This window comes from Ahaetulla prasina, chromosome 14 (assembly GCF_028640845.1).
Source record: "Ahaetulla prasina isolate Xishuangbanna chromosome 14, ASM2864084v1, whole genome shotgun sequence".
NCBI classification, from domain to species: Eukaryota; Metazoa; Chordata; class Lepidosauria; order Squamata; family Colubridae; genus Ahaetulla; species Ahaetulla prasina.
In genome coordinates, this window is record NC_080552.1 from 20906717 (window position 1) to 20928335 (window position 21619).

General features: G+C 45.0%; 1 protein-coding gene across 4 annotated transcripts in view; it reads right to left on the reverse strand.

Moving 5' to 3' along the window:
* Positions 1-21619, reverse strand: part of SDK1 (sidekick cell adhesion molecule 1) — a 503056-nt gene that overhangs the window by 112135 nt on the left and 369302 nt on the right. For all 4 annotated transcript variants that reach the window (XM_058157083.1, XM_058157082.1, XM_058157085.1 and 1 more), the window contains 2 exons: positions 11121-11230; positions 4371-4521 (listed from right to left, as the gene is read on the reverse strand). In XM_058157083.1, the coding sequence (XP_058013066.1) occupies positions 4371-4521; positions 11121-11230 (261 nt within the window). The remainder of the gene's footprint in view (positions 1-4370; positions 4522-11120; positions 11231-21619) is intronic.

Sequence of the window (21619 nt, forward strand, 5' to 3'; positions counted from 1 at the left end):
TCCTGCATCTGGAGGAGAGTGGCCGGAGTGCTGTCTCGAGATGGGATGGATAGTGATTGGAGCATGTGATCGACTGAGGACTGAGGGGATGGTTTGGGGGGGGGTGTTGATTTACTGAGAGAAAACTCAGACCGCTCAGATTTGGGTTTTCCCAGATGTGCCAGTTTACCTATTCTAGTAAATGTAACTTTGAAAGATGCTTGCTTTGGAGTTTTTCCTTGGAGGGTTGTTTTTTTTTCCTGGAAAGCTGACAAGTTGATTTGATTGTGTTATATGGGGGAAGGGCATTTAATGTTGTAGGACACCCAGAGTTACCTATGAGTGAGTTGGGAAGCCATATAGCTTTGTTTCATAAATAAATAAAACAAATATTCTTACAAAATGACCCAGTAGGAGGCTTCTAGAACTACCGATAGATGTTTGAACTGAAGGGTCTTTGGCGCTTTCTGGGTTTGGTTGATTTTCTGAAGACCTTTCATTACCCAACTAGCAAACATCATCAGTCAGCATTGATGATATTACCTAGTTTGGGTAATGAAATGTCTGCAAGAAAACAACCAAGCCCAGAGAGGACCAAAAACCCCTCAGTTCAAACATCTATCTGTAGTTCTACAATCCTTGTGTAGAAACCTTGTAGCTCAGAGTTGAAAGGAGAGGTCCTTGGTGCTCTCTGAGATTGGTTGCTTTCTTGCAGAGGTTTCGCTACCCAACTAGGCAACATCATCAGTTCACTTCTCATTTCAACCCTGGGCTATAAGGATTCTCCTTTATCTCTGGATTCTCCTTTATCTCTGGATGGGGAGAAACAGGCTCAAGCTTAATCCCTCCAAGAGGGAGTGGCTGTGGATGCCGGCATCCCGATTCAGTCAGCTGCAGCCGCGGCTGGCTGTCGGAGGCGAGTTATTGGCCCCAAAGGACAGGGTGCGCAACTTAGGTGTCCTCCTGGATGATCGGCTGTCGTTTGAAGATCATTTGACGGCCGTCTCCAGGGGGGCCTTCCACCAGGTTCGCCTGGTTCGGCAGTTGCGCCCCTTCCTTGATCGGGATGCCTTGTGCACAGTCACTCATGCGCTCGTTACCTCTCGCTTGGATTATTGTAATGCTCTCTACATGGGGCTCCCCTTGAGGTGCACTCGGAGGCTTCAGTTAGTCCAGAATGCAGCTGCGCGGGTGATAGAGGGAGCTTCGCGTAGCTCCCATGTAACACCACTCCTGCGCAGACTGCACTGGCTACCTGTGGCCTTTCGAGTGCACCTTAAGGTTTTGGTTACGACCTTTAAAGCGCTCCATGGCTTAGGGCCTGGGTACTTACGGGACCGCCTGCTGTTACCACACGCCTCCCACCGACCCGTACGCTCCCATAGAGAGGGACTTCTCAGGGTGCCGTCCGCCAAACAATGCCGGCTGGCGGCCCCCAGGGGAAGGGCCTTCTCTGTGGGGGCTCCCACACTCTGGAACGAGCTTCCCCCGGGTTTACGTCAAATACCTGACCTTCGGACATTCCGTCGCGAACTGAAGACACATCTCTTTATCCGCGCGGGGCTGGCTTAAATTGGATTTTTTAATGTGAAATTTTATTAATTTTTAAACGGGGTTTTTAGTTTACGGTAATTTTAATTTCAGGCTAATTTAAATAAGTTTTTTAAATGGTATTTTAACCTGTATATTGTATTGTTGGTTTTATCTTGCCTGTACACCGCCCTGAGTCCTTTGGGAGAAGGGCGGTATAAAAATCAAATAAATAATAATAATAATAATAAATAATATTAGATGCCTGAACTTTCAGAGCCGATAGCTGCCTGCTAACTACTAAGACAGAACCAGACATGTGGCTCACACTATTAATAGCACTAATTATACACTTACTTTCATATATGGTGGACTTGTAAAAAAATTAAGCCCTTTTGGATAAGAATTTGGTGGATTTATACAAAATATTTTGAAAAAGAAGATAAAATTTACTCCACAATTGTTTTTATTGGGTATAATTATGGATTGCACGAAAATAGAGACCAAATTGATTTTAAACTTAATACCAGCAGCCAGACTATTGGTTGCGCAATACTGGAAGAAGGAACATTTGCCTACGATTGAAGAATGGATATTAAAAGTTGCAAACTTAGCAGAGATGGCAAAAATCTCAGCATTCCTGAAAGGCTGCTCACAAGAAAGATACGTATTGGAATGGAGAAGATGGATTGACTATATTCAAAATAGATGCCAGACTAAGAAATACCAAATAGCTTTTGAATGAACGGTTTACAAGAATTACGTTTATGTTTTTTCTTTGTAAAAGGAGAGTTAAGGTTCTAGGGGAGGATGGGAGTTTACAGATAGTTAGCATAATTTAGATTATGATTGTTAGATTTAATACCCTGTATTTTGTTCCGGGAAGTCCGGGGGGGGGGGAGGGGGTTTGGGAGAGGGAGGGAGGGGGGAAGAGGGGAGGCTGGGGAGGGGGGAGGGGGAAGGAAGGGTAAATCTTTGTAAAACTTTTTCAATAAAAAAAAAATAACACTAATTATACAGTCAGGTGATCCACACCTGTCATTTTTGCCCACCTCCCTGGCTCCCTGCCAATTCATCCATCTTCCACATTTAGCGCAGCATCCCACACCTCTTTGACTGGGATCCAAAATGCTGGTTTTGGCACCTACACCGGCATCTGGGGTACGTCTGCTGGGATCTGCAGCGACTTTTTATTTATTTTATTTTATTTATTTATTTTATTTTGTCACAACAATATATGTAGGTATCATACAAAAAGATTATATAGTAAATAAACAAATATATGGGTAAATATAAGGAGGTATAAGCATATATATAGGAAGAAGAAGAGAAAAACAATAGGACAGGAACGGTAGGCACATTTGTGCGCTTATGCACGCCCCTTATGGTCCTCTTAGGAATGGGGTGAGGTCAATAGTAGAAAGTTTTTGGTTAAAGCTTTTAGGATTATGAGAAGAGACCACAGAGTCAGGTAAAGTATTCCAAGCACTGATGATTCTATTACAGAAGTCATATTTTCTGCAATCTAGATTAAAGCGGTTGACATTAAGTTTAAATCTATTAGTTGCTCTTGTATTATTGCAATTAAAGCTGAAGTAGTCTTTAACAGGAAGGACATTACAATAGATGATTCTGTGAGTTAAGCTTAGGTCTTGTCGAAGGCGACGGAGTTCCAAGTTTTCTAAGCCTAGGATTTCAAGTCAATGACGACACAAGAGGAGAAATTCATTCCTGTGGTTAATGGGGTGCCTTAATGACCTGGAGAATGCACAGGGAGTTGTGGTGGCAGTGAGGAAAGGCTTCCTTCTCTGCGAGATGAGAATGGTGAATTTGCTCGGAGAAATTGGGGAGCAGGGTGGGGGTTTTTTTTTTGCATTCAGCAGCAGAACAGGAAGGCGTCTCGGAGTGGCCGAGCAGCAGAAATTGGAATATTTGAATGAATTTTCATCAAGCAAGGGTGGGTCAGCAGTCAAAGGCACAAGATAAATTCATTTATCAAAGGCCGTGCCATTTATCACCCGGTTCCCGAGTTAATCACTCAGCTCTGTAATCTATCACGGAGATATAACCTCCACATTCAGTCCTGTTTCTACGTGAAGACCATTTTCTTTACAGTTTAAAACTTTTAGGAAATTCAGCCGAATGCGGCTCCGTCGGCCAAGAATTCAATTTTCATTTCTTTTGGAGTCGTATTGCCTTAGTAAACAAAAAGGCAACATATGGTTGAGTCCCATTATGTTGCCTTGGAAATGTCTTGCTATGATTTTGTTGGCCTGTTAGTATATGAGCCCTACCTAGGGAGAAGGTCAGGCTCTGATTTATGCCTGCCCAGATTCAGATAAGAAAGAGTAAAGAAATTGCAAAGAGGAAAAAGAGTAGAGGGGGAGACAGGCAGGAACTGAGTTACTGGTATGATCTAACAGAGTTTTTTGAGGGGGTAGTAGAGGAGGAAATAACAAAAGAACAAATTAATGGATTTGGGCATCATCCATCACTATCCTTTCTAGAAGTATAATGGGAAGAAGAGCAAGCAGAGCTGGGTGGTGGAGTTAAGTGTGTCACCTGCTTAGAATCATTACATTGCCACAAACGACCCAACCCCTCCTGAATTTTGTCGATCCTTATCTGGTGCCAATATAGCACTGAACTTTCAACTGGATTCTTGTACGTAGGCTTGAACATTAAAGCTTTGAACTGCAACTTAGCATATGGTCCTGATTCTTTGTGCCCGACAGTTTGCCTCCCATTATTCTCAAACCCCTCAGTATTCTCGGGGCTGAAATTCCACCCATCTGGAGGTCAACTCAAGGAGAAGAGTCTCGAAAGAGAAACCGTTCGGAAGCCAGTTATTGGTAACTTACCACCCAGCGGACCCATAAGCTCGTCTCACTGGCGGTACGCACAGTCACACTCCCTGGTGCCACATCTGGGGGTGCTTGGAGGGTCTGAATGACTCGTGAAGGTTGGCTGAATGGGCTTTGGCCAACGATGTTTTCCTGCTTCATCCTGAACCTGTTGGGCAGAGAGAGGCACCGATGCACAGGATTGAAAAGATAGAAGTTCAGGTCTCCTTGAAAACAGACCAAGATTTGCCCATCCATTTCGGCTTAATTTATTTATATAACTAAGCCACATAGACCCATTCAAAAGTTAAACAAAATCCACTTCATTCAATTTAAAAACAAGAAAGGAAAATGCCTATTTATGTCCGTGCAAAATAGACCTAGAGAAACAGGTCAAAGGATAAAAAGAAAAATATCAAAGGTGTTCCATTATTAAAATGTGAACTAGCCGAACTAGTATTCTTCTTGGTTGGTTTATGAAATCCAAATAGGGTAGGGACCCTCCATACTCAGGGAGGGGCGGCAGGGGAAGTTGCTGGGGGTTTAGCAGGGGTTCGGGAGAATCTCTAGCTAAGATTCTGTGCCGTTCGGAGAACTCCCAAATCCCACTCCTGGCTGTACCCTGCCCACCCCAACCCGCCCCTCCCAGGAGTCTCCATGTGGCCCATTTTGGATGCAGGTAAGTGCAGGGCCTGTGTGAAGACTTGGGGCGGGTGGAAAATGGGCCTACTGGAAGTTTAGGAAGGCCCGTTTCTGGCCTCCAGAGCAGGGGGTCTCCAACCTTGGTCCCTTTAAGACTTGTGGACTTCAACTCCCAGAGTTCCTCAGCCAGCTTTGCTGGCTGAGGGACTCTGGGAGTTGAAGTCTACAAGTCTTAAAGGGACCAAGGTTGGAGACCCCTGCTCCAGAGGGCCTCCGGAGCCTGGGGAGACCATTTTCACCCTCCCGGAGGCTCGAGGAAAGCCTCAGGAGCCTGGGGAGAGCAAAAGTGCCCCTCCCGCCACGGTGCAGGAGGCCGACTTAGCCATGCCTACCATGGCCACATCCACCCAGTACTCGGGCAGAGAACCCCTTGCTAAAATTTTTGAAGCCCACCCATGGTGGGGGGTGGGGGGAAGAGCAGAGGGAGACAGTTTCAAAGAACAAGGGTCACTGCTGGAAAGGTGGTTGTCACCTGGTCCATTTTCTAGAAGTTTGGAAGAGTTAGCAGTAAAAAGAATCCAGGCTGCCATCAAAGTTGAAAGCAGTCTTTTGAGAAACACTCAAAAAAGCCGGTGCAAGATTGAAAGACGTGGAGCGACCTGGCCCATAGAATCAACACTCTAATTGAATGGATCTCCCCCATCCTCCTCCTCCTCCTCCTCCTCCTCCTCCTCCTCCTCCTCCTCCTCCTCCTCCTCCTCCTCCTCCTCCTTTCCATAATCCCCATTCCCTTCTAGCACTGATAATGTTACCTAGTTTGGGCAATAAAACATCTGCAAGAAAACAACCAAGGTCAGAGAGCATCAAAGATCCCAGAGTCCCCCTCCTCCCCTCTCCCCCTCCTCAATATTTCTCAAGAAGTGGAGTCCCACACCAGAACAGAACAAATGGGAAGCTTCCGTTCTATATGCACCATGGTGGATCTGATTAATAGGGGTCGTGTGCAAATCCAAAGATTAATTCAACAAATATGCTTCTGTCCCAGAAAGTACTGAACATGTATGCTGCAGGGATAGGAAGCCCATAGATGTGACATGCAGAGATCCAGGGGTGAAATCCAGCAGGTTCTGACAGGTTCTGGAGAACCGGTAGCGGAAATTTTGAGCAGTTCAGAGAACCAGCAAATGCCACGTCTGGCTGGCCCCAGAGTGGGATGGGAATGGAAATTTTGCAGTATCCTTCCTTTACCATGCCCACCAAGCCATGCCATGCCCACCAAGCCACGCCCACAGAACCGGTAGTAAAAAAAATTGGATTTCACCACTGCAGAAATCACAAGGAAGTAGCCTGATTTATGTAAATAAAGGTAAAGGCAAAGGTTCCCCTCGCACATACGTGCTAGTCGTTGCCGACTCTAGGGGGCGGTGCTCATCTCCGTTTCAAAGCCGAAGAGCCAGCGCTGTCTGAAGACGTCTCCGTGGTCATGTGGCCGGCATGACTCAACGCCAAAGGCGCACGGAACGCTGTTCCCTTCCCACCAAAGATGGTCCCTATTTTTTCTACTTGCATTTTTTACCTGCTTTCGAACTGCTAGGTTGGCAGAAGCTGGGACAAGTCACGGGAGCTCAACCCGTTACACGGCAGCACTAGGGATTCGAACTACTGAGCTGCTGACCTTTCGATCGACAAGCTCAACGTCCTAGCCCCTGAGCCACCACGTCCCTCGATTTATATAAATATACACACACAAATAAAAAGTCAGCCCGTGCATTCATGCTCTTCTTTTGCTGAAGTTGTTTGTCTTCTGACAGCAGCAGTTTGGGAAGATGGACCTCCCAATTCCAGGAAAGGCATTAGCTACAAAAAGTATTAAGACTCCAGTGATCAGAAGCAGAGCCATTATAATGGAAAGAGAAAGCTTTGGCTTAAAGTCGTATTGTGTTAAGGTATTATCTTCTCAACCTGCCCTGGATTTTCCTCCCACTGCAATGTTTGGAGCAAAAGAAAAGTGCACGCTACATCCTTCTCCTTCGTCCTTGTTAAGGGGGTGCATTAACAGAACAGGCATGAAGCGAAACAACCTCATTAATTTCCCAAACATCGACAACAGACCACAGAAAAGAAAAGACGTTTGACAAAGACGAGCTCCAAGTTCGACAGTTCTCGCTTTCTCCTTCCGTTGACGAAGGTGGGACGTCATGTCGAGTCCCACCAAGATAAATGGGAGCCACAAGCTCAAGCTTCACCTGGATGGGGTATTTTTCTCCAACTGTTGCAATGAGTCTTGGAGGCTCAACCAAAACATGACAAATGAAATTCAGTCAGGAGAGCCATCAACAATGGACCTAGCAGATGGACGCAGAGCAGATACGTCCAAGCTAGCTCTGCCAACGTGCCTCCAATGACTTTCTCCATCAAGCAATGTGCCGAGGACGTTGCCAGCTTCTTCTTTTTTTTAAAAAAAAGCTCTTGTGCCCCAAACTCAGACAGAGACACAGAGCAGGTGGCACATTCATCAACATAGCGATCCGTGGAAACTTTTGGAGGCTGCCTTTTCCTGGTGTCAACCTGCCAACGAACCTGGGGGGAATATTGGTCAATGCTGAAAGGCTGAGACGGCAGACAGAAATCTCCAGATTTCTTACAAGCCAGGATAAAGAGGAGGGTTCACCATCTTTTTTTTTTCTTTTCGTTTTTCCTTTCCCTTTTTTTTTAATCCAGCCCCTTAGGTGCTGCAATCCTGCCGCTGTAATCTCAACTTTTTAAACGGATGGGTAGTTGAACGAAAGAGCTTAGAAAGGATCCAAAGCCAGGAGAATGCTTCCGGACGATTGTATCGAAATAATTATGTACAGTTGGCACTGAATACATCTAACACGCTTTTCCGTCACAAGGCCGGGCCAAACTACATCGAGAATCCCCCCCCCTTGAAAAAAACCAATTTATTCTAATTTACAGTTTTTCTATTGTGGCTGTTTTCCTCCTGCTCTCTGTCTCTTCCTCCCTTTGACTTCAGTGGGACGATTTACATTACAACAGGAGCATAAATAGCAAAAAAAAATCTAGTCTTTACGATTTTTTTGTAATGTAATGTAAGATTTACATTACAAGCGGGGAATAAATAGCGAAATCGACGGCTCCGGCTTCTGATCTGAATCTCGTCCCTTTGATCACGACGCCGTCGCAAAGCGTGATTTTCTGTTTCATATTCAAACACGCATAGATTAAAACTGCAACACTGCACGCCATTGTTTTTATTCCTAATTCTCCGAATTCGTTCTTAAAACATCTTTGTCCAAAAGATGCTGGATGATACCGGGGAATGAATATGAATACAGGGAGAAATTTGCATTGCATCTGCCAGCCTTTTGCTGAATTTTTTTTTTAAGAAGCCTTTAACTTTATGTCAGGGCTTAATTTGGGGAGGGGGAGAATCGGAAGCAATAAAAGAACCTACGGTAGTTAAAAAAGTAATTTGCATAAAAATGGGAAGGGAGACTTACTTGGTATCCCAATTTTTGGCATAGCAAAAATAAAAATAAATGATTTTTTTGAGCTTTTCTTACATTTTTTTTAAAAATTTGCATTTATATCCCGCCCTTCTCCGAAGACTCAGGGCGGCTTACACTATGTCAAGCAATAGTCTTCATCCATTTGTATATTATATACAAAGTCAACTTATTGCCCCCAACAATCTGGGTCCTCATTTTACCTACCTTATAAAGGATGGAAGGCTGAGTCAACCTTGGGCCTGGTGGGGCTTGAACTTGCAGTAATTGCAAGCAGCTGTGTTAATAACATACTGCTTAGTCTGTTGAGCCACCAGAGGCCCTTTTAACGTCTTCTTATGTATGCCAGTGTGCCATTATGGCTTAAAAGCAGTCATGATTTTGAGTTGGTGCGTTTCAGATCTGCCTGGGCTATTTTTCCAAAATTCCCAATGAATAAGAAGACATTGCAAATTCTCCATAGATCAAGCATTTGTTCTTCACAATGAGCTCCAGTCTCAATCTCCAAAGGCTAAGCAAGATCTTTGTCAGAAATCCCGGGAAATAGGGCAGGGAAGGGTAGAATAGCAATGCCTTCTGAACGCTTGCTTGATAACCTAAACTTCTCGGGATCTTCTCACCATTTTTAACACCGTTGTTTGAGACTTGATTTGGTATATTGAGACCGAATGAGAATGAAGAGAGCCAGTTTGGTATTATGGTTAAGGTGTTGGCCTACTAACCAGGAGATGGTGAGTTCTAGTTCCACCTTAGACATGAAAGACAGTTAGGTAACTTTTGGGCCAATCACGAGAGATGGTGAGTTCCAGTCCCGCCTTAGACATGAAAGACAGTTGGGTAACTTTTGGGCCAATCACCAGGAGACAGTGAGTTCTAGTCCTGCCTTAGACGTGAAAGATAGTTGGGGAGCTTTGGGCCAATCACCAGGAGATGGTGAGTTCTAGTCCCACCTTAGACATGAAAGACAGTTGGGTAACTTTTGGGTCAATCACCAGAGATGGTGAGTTCTAGCCCTGCCTTAGACATGAAAGATAGTTGGGGAGCTTTGGGCCAATCACCAGGAGACGGTGAGTTCTAGTCCTGCCTTAGACATGAAAGACAGTTGGGTAACTTTTGAGCCAATCACCAGGAGACGGTGAGTTCTAGTCCTCCCTTAGACATGAAAGACAGTTGGGTGACTTCATGCCAATCACCAGGAGACGGTGAGCTCTAATCCCGTTTTAGGCATGAAAGACAGTTGGGTAACTTTTGAGCCAATCACCAGGAGACGGTGAGTTCTAGTCCTCCCTTAGACATGAAAGACAGTTGGGTAACTTTTGGGTCAATCACCAGAGATGGTGAGTTCTAGTCCCATCTTAGACATGAAAGCCAGCTGGATAACCTTTGGGCTAATCACCAGGAGATGGTGAGTTCTAGTCCCGCCTTAGACATGAAAGACAGTTGGGTAACTTTTGAGCCAATCAACAGGAGACGGTGAGTTCTAGTCCTCCCTTAGACATGAAAGACAGTTGGGTGACTTCATGCCAATCACCAGGAGACGGTGAGTTCTAGACCTGCCTTAGGCAAGAAAGCCGATTGGGTGACTTTGGACCAATTGCCAGGAGATGGTGAGTTGTAGTCCTGCTCTAGGCACACAAGCTAGCTGGATGACCTAAGGCCACTATCCCTTTTTCAGCCCAACTTACTGGGGGGAAATAGGAGGAGGAAGGAGCATTAAATATGTTTGCGTTGAGTTACTTATAAAGTAATAAAGGCAGGATAGGAATCTAATAAATCAAAATAAATAACCCAGCTGTGTCCCTGACCCACATCGGACCTTTCGCCGCGAGCTGAAGACGTATTTATTTACTCGCGCGGGGCTGGCTTAAATTTTAAATTCTAAATTCTAAATTTTAAATTTTTAGATGAATTTTAAGGGTTTTTAGATTTTACTATGTTTTAAATTTCCGGCCAATTTTTTAAGAAGTTTTTTAATTGTTTATTTTAATTGTACATTGTTATTGTTTTTACTTTGGTTGTGAACCGCCCTGAGTCCTTCGGGAGAAGGGCGGTATAAAAATCTAATAAATAATAAAAATCATCATCATCATCATCATCTGATTCAATCCTGAAACTTCTTTTGAGTGCAGCTACGCGCCGTAGAGATGGGAGAAGCAGAGCATCATCTGATAATATTCATAATGCCGTTGGCTCCGTTTACAGAAAGAAACCCCTCTCATATAAACAAGCAACTGCGGTGCTGTTTTACCTACGAACCAACCCAAAATCAATTACGGAGGGGGGGGGAGGGAGCTTTAAGGGGACGGAAAATCTCAGCCGGCGGGAAGTGTGAACATATTCAGCAGCGCTGTTTAGCAGGCTGTTTTGCACCTTGTTGCCTTCCCTAGATTAATTATTTTACTCCTCGGAGAATGACGATGAAAATGCACCAAGCTGAGTCATTTCAGGGCAGACTCTTTGGAGGTGCAAATTTAAGCTCTTCAGAGTAAGCGTCTTCTCCCACCGTCCCTCCCACTGGCTGCTTGGAGATCCTAATGCTGCTCCCTGCTGTCTGGCAAGGTGCCAGGAGATGCAAGCAATGAATTACCAGCTGTTGTTTTTTTTGTTGTTTTTTTACCTGTAATGAGTGTAAGGTGTGAGGTTTGGGATCTCCAACAACTGAGCATTCGACTCCTTCTCCACTTCGCACAAAGTTATCCACTCTTCTTCCTCTCCTATCACGCCGACCTGCAGAAAGGGGAAGGGGAGAGTTTATGCATTTTGGGTAGCCACACACACACAAGCAGAATAATAGAATTGGGAGGGATCTTGGAGGCCTTCTAGTCCAACCCCCTGCTCATGCAGGAGGCCTTATATCATTTCAGACAAATGGTTATCCAATCTCTTCTTGAAAAACTTCCAGTGTTGGAGCATTCACAACTTCTGGAGGCAAGTTGTTCCACTGATTAATTGTTCTAACTGTCAGGAAATTTCTCCTTAGCTCTAAGTTGCTTCTCTCCTTGATTTATTTCCACCCATTGCTTCTTGTCCTGCCTTCAGGTGCTTTGGAGAATAGTTTGACTCCCTCTTCTTTGTGGCAGCCCCTGAGATATTGGAAGACTGCTATCATGTCTCCCCTAGTCCTTCTTTTCATTAAACTAGACATACCCAATTCCTGCAACCGTTCTTCATATGTTTTAGCCTCCAGTTCCCTAATCATCTTTCTTGCTCTTCTCTGCACTCTTTCTAGAGCAGTGGTTCTCAACCTTTATAGTGCTGCGACCCCTTTAATACAATTCCCCACGATGTGGCAACCCCAACCGTAAAATTATTTTCGTTTTGAATTTCTCGCGCCTGAAGCTGTATTGGCTAGCGATCTGAACTGCTTGTGATTGCCTTGAGGACGGAGGCATTAAAACGGAGACTCCTCCCCTATTAAGTTTATCGCGCCTGAAGCCAGATTAGGCTAGTGATTGGGAGTGATTGCAGCTGGCTTGAGAGGGAGACATCAGAGCAAAGATTTCTCTCTTTTTTAATTCATTGTGCCTGAAGCCGAATTCGGCTAGCGATTTGAAGAGCCTGCAGCTGGCTTGTGGAGTCAACCATTGGAGCGCGATTCTTCAACTCGCAAGTATACTTCCCATATTTCCGATGGTCTTAGGCGATGCCTGGCAAATTGTCATTCGACCCCCAACGGGGTCGTGACCCACAGGTTGAGAACCGTTGTTCTAGAGTCTCCACATCTTTTTATTTCATATCGTGGCAACCAAAACTGAATGCAATACTCCAAGTGCGGTCTTACCAAGACATTGTAAAGTGGTATTAACAACGTTTTCCCCCCCCCGGCTCCCAATAGCACCCCAATGGTTACTGGTAGGGTCCCTTCTATGGTGTCGCAGTCACAAACTCAACGTTTGGGTTCCCGCCACGTCATCCCTTCCATCTAATCACACAAAGTTAGCAGCAGGAGGAATCAATGCCGTCGGCGGGGGAGAACTTCACACACTGCACTAAACACCTTGAACGATGGGCAGGACACCAACGTAATATGGTAAATATAAATTCAATTTGCATGCGTGTGCCCAAGGAGCAGTGAAGGAGCTTAGAGCCTCCAGCGGGAAGTGCCACCGAGAGGGGGAAAAAAACAACAACCAAGGAACTGGAACAGTGGCAACAACCTGAATGTTATCTTTGTTCAAATATTGTGCTTCTGGAGCAACAAATGGAACTGCCTTGGCAAGCGCTGAGAAGAGGTGTCCCATGTGAGCATTCAAACCAAAAGGCAGGTTTTTGTAATTAGAGGAGATTATTGGTACGGTCTCGAAGGGAACAGCTGAGTCAGGACATGTCTGGAATGTGGAAAAATTCCTCCTTGAAAAGCCAGCTGGATGACAGGTGGCGAGATACCTGCCTATGGGGCTCAAGAGGCCGTAGACAGAATGCTTGTGATCTGGGGACGATCATTATGTCTAGTGCACCTGGAAATTGCCCAGAGCTGTGCCACAACAGTGACAAAGACAGCCGAGCGCATCGCCTGCGCTCGGTAGAAATGCCTTAGCAAGCATCCGGAGCTGAGCTAAATTAGTTGGCCACTAGGAAAAGGATCTCTCAATTCACCTCCTGAGATGGAAACACAAAGAGAGTGAGAACAGAGCAAGCTTCTCCTCTAGGTTGGCAGAAACCACAAATCTCAATCTGCGATGTGTCCCAGTTACAAGGGTATCGTTCGACTATCAGAAAGAGCCAATGGGCTGGTGAGGTTTCTCCTTAGATATCGCTCAACCGCCAGGGATGCTGGCCTACAACGTAAGAGAAGGTATTTAAGATACAGATTGCCCGCCACTGACAGCAGTTCATTTGGGGATCGTTCAAAGTCGTAACGGCGCAGAAAAGAAGTGACTTATAACCGTGTTTCGCAGTTATGACCTTGTTTTTTTTTTGTCAGGGCAACCTGGTCTACCCAATTATGGGATGGAGCACACAGCTTCCGGCTCATAATTGGGTAGACCAGGTTGTCCTGACAAAACAACAACAACAACACTTAATCTTTCCCCTGGTATAGCCGACAAAGGGAGAAGAGCCTGTGGCTTAGAGGTTAATACATCTACCTAATATGTAAGTGTATTACATATATATATGTAATCTCGAATCCCAGAAGGGTATGGCTAGCTGATGTTTTCTGACCTAGGCTTCCCCAGCAGCATGAAGCTGAGTCCCCGTCCCGATAAACCCCTTTTATTTAATTTACAGCAAATTCCTCTCCAGCAAAGTCTTTCTTCTCCCACAGACTTTCAAGATAGTTCACGATTACTGACCTTTATCAGGCTTGGAGAGTGGCCAGGCCGATATCTTTCAGACGGCCGCAATACTTGGCAAGAATGCAGGAACAAATCTTCACCCAAATGTCTCCTGCAAACTCCCCTCCCCTTCGTGGACTGTGGCCATTCACCGTCTACCTGTGGCTTTACTCCTGAGTCAACCCTTGTTCCTTAGCTGTTCCCTTCTCCTGGCAGCTCTGCGCATGCACACACTGGGAACAGGATCCAGCTGTTCTTCTGCCTCACTGATGTCCGAAGGCAGCTGACAACTGTCAGACGGCCCTGGCCCTGTCTCTGCCTCTGATGCAGAGCTCTCGTCAGAGCCTTCCCCAGACTCCAGGACTGGCCCATGTTCCTTCCCAACCTCCTTTCTGAATCTGCTGCCCGATCCGTTGGCCGCTGGCGGGCCACAATATGATGAGAGCTAAATAGCTCGAAATAGATCTATACTGGTCTCCCTTTATTTGTTTGTCAGTAAAACATAAATTCAACACTTATCAACCGCATCTTTCACTTAACCTCTGTGGCAAGAAAGGTCGTAAACTCACTTTAACAAATGTCTCACTTAACAGCAGGAAGTTTGGGCTCAATTCTGGTCGTAAGTCGAGCACTACCTGTAGCTGGAGGGGGGGGTCTGCTAATTTCTGGGCAGAGTCACAGAAACGAACCCAGAAAAATTGGAAAGAACACAGGAAGCTGTTAAACCACTGGTCACCTAGTATAGTATTTTCTGCATAGAGACGATCTACGCAGGAAAATAATAATAATAATAATCCTGAGCTTTCAATACGATGCTCTCTACCTACCATTTATAATTTATAAGGTTTATATTTCAAAACCATAGAAATTGGACACATCTAGGCAATCAAGCCTGAATGCCGGTGTGTTTTTCCTTTTTTTTTTTTACAAAAGAGGCCTTAAATTGATTCAGCTGCTTTTGATTTAAAGATCAGCAAAAGCATAAAATTGCCTGAATCCCAGGTTCTTTACTTACCAAGTTCTAAAGGGAGGATGACATCAAGAGGCCCGCTTTATACAATGAATGAATCTTAATGGCTTTGTTGACACTGAAAATGTTTCAGGCGGGAACAACCAGTTCCACAAGTGAAGAATGCCGCTAACTATTTTTATTGCTCAAGCTTATGACACAGGGATCTTCTCAGACTGATGGTTTGCATCTGGGTACCAGTAGAGACTTTATTTTCCTGGGCTCCAAGATCACCGCAGATGGGGACTGCAGCCAAGAAATTAAAAGATGTTTGCTCCTGGGGAGGAAAGCCATGGCAAAGCTAGACAGCATCCTAAAAAGCAGAAACGTCACCCTGCCAACAAAAGTGCGTATAGTCAAGGCCATGGTTTTCCCAGTTGCAATGGATGGCTGGAAAAGCTGGACCATAAGGTTGAGCGCCAAAGAATTGAGGCCTTTGAACTCTGGTGCTGGAGAAGACTCCTGCGAGTCCCTTGGACTGCAAGGTGATCCAATCGGTCAGTCCTAGAGGAGATCAACCCTGACTGCTCTTTAGAAGGCCAGATCCTGAAGAGGAAACTCAAATACTTTGGCCACCTAATGAGAAGGAAGGACTCCCTGGAGAAGAGCCTAATGCTGGGAAAGACTGAGGGCAAAAGAAGAAGGGGACGGCAGAGAAGGAGGTGGCTGGATGGAGTCACTGAAGCAGTCGGCGGGAGCTTCAATGGACTCTGCGGGATGGTAGAGGACAGGAAGGCCTGGAGGAATGTTGTCCATGGGGTCGCGATGGGTCGGAGATGACTTCGTAACTAACAACAAGAAGAGTAGATAAGGTTCAACAGCGTTCAAGGGGGCTCAAACTTTGCCCTTTTGTGCCCACATAAGGATTACAAGCTAATTCCCGGTTTGACTCCTCCCACTTGGCTCGCCCAATCTCTCTCCAACAAAATCCAACTTAATCTGTTGAAACCAATTGAGAAATCTGTTTGTAAACTCTTAACTGTGCCTTATGGACTTGTGCAGCTACCAGGCTGGTCATATTTCAATGCCTTTGATGCCCAAATTGTACTGTAAATTGTGGAAATGATTTGGAAAAAGAATTTTGAGAAGTATTACTTCAAGTTTTGTTATGCATCACGGGCCTAGATGCATCAAACGATACTTGCCTTTCTACATCCAGCTTTTCATTATTATACTGCGTTCCTATGTGCAGTTGGAGGAAAATGAAAAATTAATTCTAATACCGTTTTAATAGACCTTTTAAGAAGCATATCATGTGGGTTCCTCTGTAAATCAGGATGATGGCCCTGCAAGGTCAAAAACATCTTGACCTGCATGAGATAAGGCAAATATAACTTCATTCTCCTTCCACGTAAAGTGGAATAAAATAGACTGAAGACGCTGATATTTAAAAAAAATAAAATAACCAAAGATTTGGAGAACCTAGTAGTTTTCATGCACGGGGAAATCAGATAGGGGAAAAAAGAAAGATAATAGGAAAAATTTATGAGCGTTCGAAAAATTAAAAGAAAAAAGAACAAAGAAAGGAAAGGAAAAAAGAATGAAAAAAAAATAGAAAGACATCTTGTCCCCCTCAAAGTAAGATTATTCGGAAGCATTTTTTTGTTTTTTGGACCCAGCCCTTCCTGGAAACACTAGAAAGTTTAACAGAAATCCATCTTTATAGGTTTAGGTCAGCCCTATTTATTTTATGGGATCTGCATTGAGAATTCGGCAGTGGAATGGGCTACACGTTACTCCCTCCCTTTTCTTTTTCTGGTCCAGATTCTAGAACAGCTTTTTTTTTTTTACCCCATTCAGATATTTCAGAATTCCCTTCGTCTATTGCAATACTGCATTTCTTCTATTTGTAAATTGATTTGTTTGATAAACTGCATTCTTTTTGTGATGAATCACATGGACTTTGACAGCTTCCCTAGGAAACAGCAGCTGGGTTTTGACCAGTGGCCTTGAGTAGTATTTTTGATTGCTGATGCACCTTTGGGAATGGGTCTAGATTTTGAAATGAGACTACCTTTCTCCATAATCTACTAGCAATAATACTGCCACTCACCCATTGCATGTCTATCTGTCTCCATCCATCCATCCATCCATCCATCCATCCATCCATCCATCCATCCATCCATCCATCCATCCATCCATCCATCCATCCATCTATCTATCTATCTATCTATCTATCTATCTATCTATCTATCTATCTATCCATCTATCCATCCATTTATCATCAACCTATCTACCTTCCATCCATCATCCATCATCTACCTACCTACTTATCCATCCATCCATCCATCCATCCATCCATCCATCCATCCATCTTTCATCTATATCTACCTACCTATGAAGAACGGTTGCCACAAAGAAGAGGGAGCCAAACTATTCTCCAATGCACTTGAGGGTAGAACAAGAAGCAATGGGTGGAAACTAATCAGGGAGAGAAGCAACCTAGAACTAAGGAGAAATTTCCTGACAGTTAGAACAATTAATCGGTGGAACAACTTGCCTGCAGAAGTTGTAAATGCTCCAACACTGGACATTTTTAAAAAAATGTTGGATAGCCATTTGTCTGAAATGGTGTAGGGTTTCCTGCCTGTGCAGGGGGTTGGACTAGAAGACCTCCAAGGTCCCTTCCAACTCTGATATTATTATTATTACCTATCTATCCATCCATCCATCCATCCATCCATCAATCTATCATCAACCTATCTACCTTCCATCCATCATCTTTCATCTATCTATCTATCTATCTATCTATCTATCTATCTATCTATCTATCTATCTATCTATCTATCTATCTATCATCGATATAACCTCCCTGTCTTACAAGAAGTGATTCTGGGCACCGGACAACAATCAAATAAGAACAACAATGATGTAAATATGAACATTGTATGAATATTAAAAACCCCCAATATTGAAAATTAAAATATATCAACAAAGTAAATACATCAGCCACAGGCAGGGAAAGAGTGAAGACTTCCTCAGTGGAGCCACCTGAAGATCTTGTAGATTCCCTGGAAGTCCCAGTTATGCCCGATCACATAACCAGCTCTCTTGAGAGGCTTCAGGAACATTAACAGGGATGGAGCTAACCTGACTTTGAGGCGGGGGAAGAATGTTCCGCGACTCATTATATATCAACAAACTAGAAAAGGATCCTGTAGATGATTTTGAGGTTCATAGTTTGGCCACCTGCCCAGAAAACCTGTTAATTCATTACAGCTGCAATTCTATCCACATCGACAATGGAGTAACACCCTTAATGCTCAGTAGACTTTTCTTCTGAGTCATGATGCCGAGCTGGCCAAATTCCCAACCATCTCGATGACCTGACAGGGAGATGAGAGCGAAGTCCTGCAGGTTTCAATTTATGCGCTAGCCGAACTCGGTAAAGCCTGCCCTTTAGTCGCTTCCTAGAGAACCTTGAATCTGGTCTTTCTCCAAGTTATCTTCTCAAGTGCCATCTGTCATCCCCCTCAAATGATGGAGTTCATTTACTGCCGATGAAAAGGGATGCTTTAGCGCAGTCAGAAAGCATTCTTGCGCCTTCTGTTTCGAGTTAGGAGGAGGGAGGGTGGGGTGGGGGTGGGGGGAGAGGAGGACAGAAGCAGGCATCCGCAGCCAAGCCAAAGGATGCTGCAGAAGAGAAGATTCATTCTGCAATGGCAGCCTTAATGATGATTGGAAAGAGACTGGGTTTCCATGAGAGGAAACCGAGCAACAGGCACCCTGGTTAACGAGAATCATCCAGCTGCCAGCGGGAATCGGCTTGAAGAATAATTCTGGCTTTATGTTTCCTACTTAAGGAAGGATATCAAGGTCCGCATGAACAAGCCTGCTGGTGCAGGGATTCCTTTGCTTTGCTTTCTTGCTTTCTTGCGGATTTCCACTGCTCTGTTTAACTGAGATGTTCAGAGGAATTGCAGCAGGAGATCTCGGCCCCAGGATTAAGGATCTGGCACCTTATTTGAACCTATTCTCCCCTTCAGCCTTCTGCTGAAATTCAGACAAATGAATTTCTGCTCTCCATTTTCCCTAAGGTAAAGGTTCCCCTCGCGCATACATGCTAGTTGTTCCTGACTCTAGGGGGCGGTGCTCATCTCTGTTTCAAAGCCAAAGAGCCAGCACTGTCCGAAGACGTCTCTGTGGTCACATGGCCGGCATGACTCAACACCAAAGGCGCACGGACTGCTATTACCTTCCCACCAAAGGTGGTCCCTATTTTTTCTACTTGCATTTTTACTTGCTTTTGAAACTGCTAGGTTGGCAGAAGCTGGGACAAGTCATGGGAGCTCACCCCATTACGCGGCACTAGGGATTCGAACTGCTGAACTGCCGACCTTTCAATCGACAAGCTCAGTGTGTTAGCCACTGAGCCACTAATCAGTTTTCCCTAGCCAATGCAATTACTGTAGGGTCTTTGGTGCTCTCTGAGCTTGGTTGTTTGCTTGCAGACATTTCATTACCAAATAGGTAACATCCTCAGGATGGTAACAAACTGGGATGATGGGTAACATCCTAGTCAGGTAACAAACTAGGATGATGTTTTCCTTGTTTGGTGAGGAAACATCTGCAGGCAAACAACCAAGCTCAGAGAGCACTAAGGACCCCAGAGTTCAACCTTCAGCTGCAGATATTCTACCAGTCATACAGTTATTGCTGAGAATTTTGGGGACTTGAACCACACAATCTGAAAACACAAGAGCTTTGGAGAAGGCCAGAAGCTGCGTTTTATAATAATATAATTTTGTGCGTTCAACCCCGACTTGAGGTTAAAGAGTGTGTTCCCAGAACATCTATCCATTTTCTCCCTTTTTTGTACATTTTTGACTGAGAAAAATGTCAGGGGCGAAAGACTGAGTCCACAATCAGACTGATTTATTGCTAAAAAGCCTATGGACAGGAATCTTCTCTAAAGATTCAGCACCTTCTAAAGGACAGCACCTGCTTTGAGTTAGATAAATGGCAATTAAAACTCTCTCTCTCTGTGTGTGTGTGTGTGTGTTTGGATTTATTCTGTTTGTGACAATCTAGGGCAGTGGTTCTAAACCTTTATAGTGCTGCGACCCCTTTAATACAATTCCCCACGATGTGGCGACCCCAACCATAAAATTATTTTCGTTTTGAATTTATCGTGCCTGAAGCCGTAGATTGGCTAGCGATCTGAACTGCTTGCGATTGCCTTGAGGACGGAGGCATTAAAGCGGAGACTCCTCCCCTATTAAGTTTATGGCGCCTGAAGCCAGATTAGGCTAGCGATTGGGAGTGATTGCAGCTGGCTTGAGAGGGAGACATCAGAGCAAAGATTTCTCTCTTTTTTAATTCATCGTGCCTGAAGCCGAATTCGGCTAGCGATTTGAAGAGCCTGCAGCTGGCTTGTGGAGTCAACCATTGGAGCGCGATTCTTCAACTCGCAAGTATACTTCCCATATTTCCGATGGTCTTAGGCGACCCCTGGCAAATCGTCATTCGACCCCCAACGGGGTCGCGACCCACAGGTTGAGAACCGCTGATCTAGGGCCGTGATGGCAAACCTGTGGCACCCAACAACCTCTCTGTGGGCACGTGAGCCGTCACCCCAGTTCAGCTCTGCCGCACATTTGTGCGCACCTCCTGCCGGCCAGGTCTCTGCAGTGCATGCATGGGGGGTATGCATGCATGCACAGGGGGTGCATGCATAGGGGCCACACACATACTGCAGATTGGGGGTTCAGGCACGCGTGCACATTTTCCCACGCACACGCTTCGGCCACTCAGATTTGGAAAAGGTTAGTCATCACTGATCTAGGGATTCTAGGCTGATGCCTCTTCACTCTTCCTCCAGTTTCTGCCACTCCTCCTACAGACACGGAAACGTGGATCTAGTATTATACTGATAACAAGTTCAGAGGGTGTCGTGCCTCGCCCGCCCCCCTCTCCGCAGCCAGGCCCCTCCCATCTCCTGTTATCTGAGCCAGAGACTGATAGTGAAGAATGGCCTGGCGTGCCTCCAACCCCCAGCCCTGGCACCACGCCCGGACAGACTGAGCAAGTAAACCTCCCCCCCCAGCAGCGTGTGAGCAAGAAGCCAGCCACGAGCTAGAATTGCCAGCAGCTGGAGGGTGGACAGATCCATGCTTCCGGAGAATGGAGAGGGAGGGGCAAAAGGAAGGGAGGGGCAGGCCTGGATAAGTGCTGAGTCATGGAGCCACACCCCACAGCCTATATAAAGGATCTGCTTTCTGGCATTCCTTGAGTCAGGCAATGTCTCATCTGGTTGCTGAAGTCACACCTTGGATTCCTGCCTGCCCTGAGAACTCTGACAGAAATTTGGCAAAGCTGCAGAGGCTTCATGGCCACGCTTGATACAGACTTCCCAGACCCGGCCGTCAGAGGAGGAGTGGGACACGACAGAGGGTTTTAGGGGGAAGGAACTAAATTTTATATGTGGGTATGTCTCATCAGTGATCAACCATCTTTTCTGATACATGGATTTCACTCCCAAATCCCTTTTTTGATGTTCTCCTATAAAATTTTCACTAGACTGCTAGCTTTTGGGAGAGTTGATTTTTTTTTTTAACCAATGCTTATTTTTAATTATACTTGAAATTGAAAGGGGAAGTTTGGGATACCAACCGAGCCCGTTTTCTAAGCTTTAGAAGCCTGCACATATTGTCCCCATAAATCTGTATCAGACTACAAAACATAAAATGAGCACAATCCCGGGGAGAGTTATATATTGAAGATTAGCAGTGGATCATGGCAGAAGCATTTTCATTTATCCTTTACATTACGGGATATTAAATACGTTTTCATACTGTGTTTCAAAAATTCTATTTTATTTTTTTTTAGTAG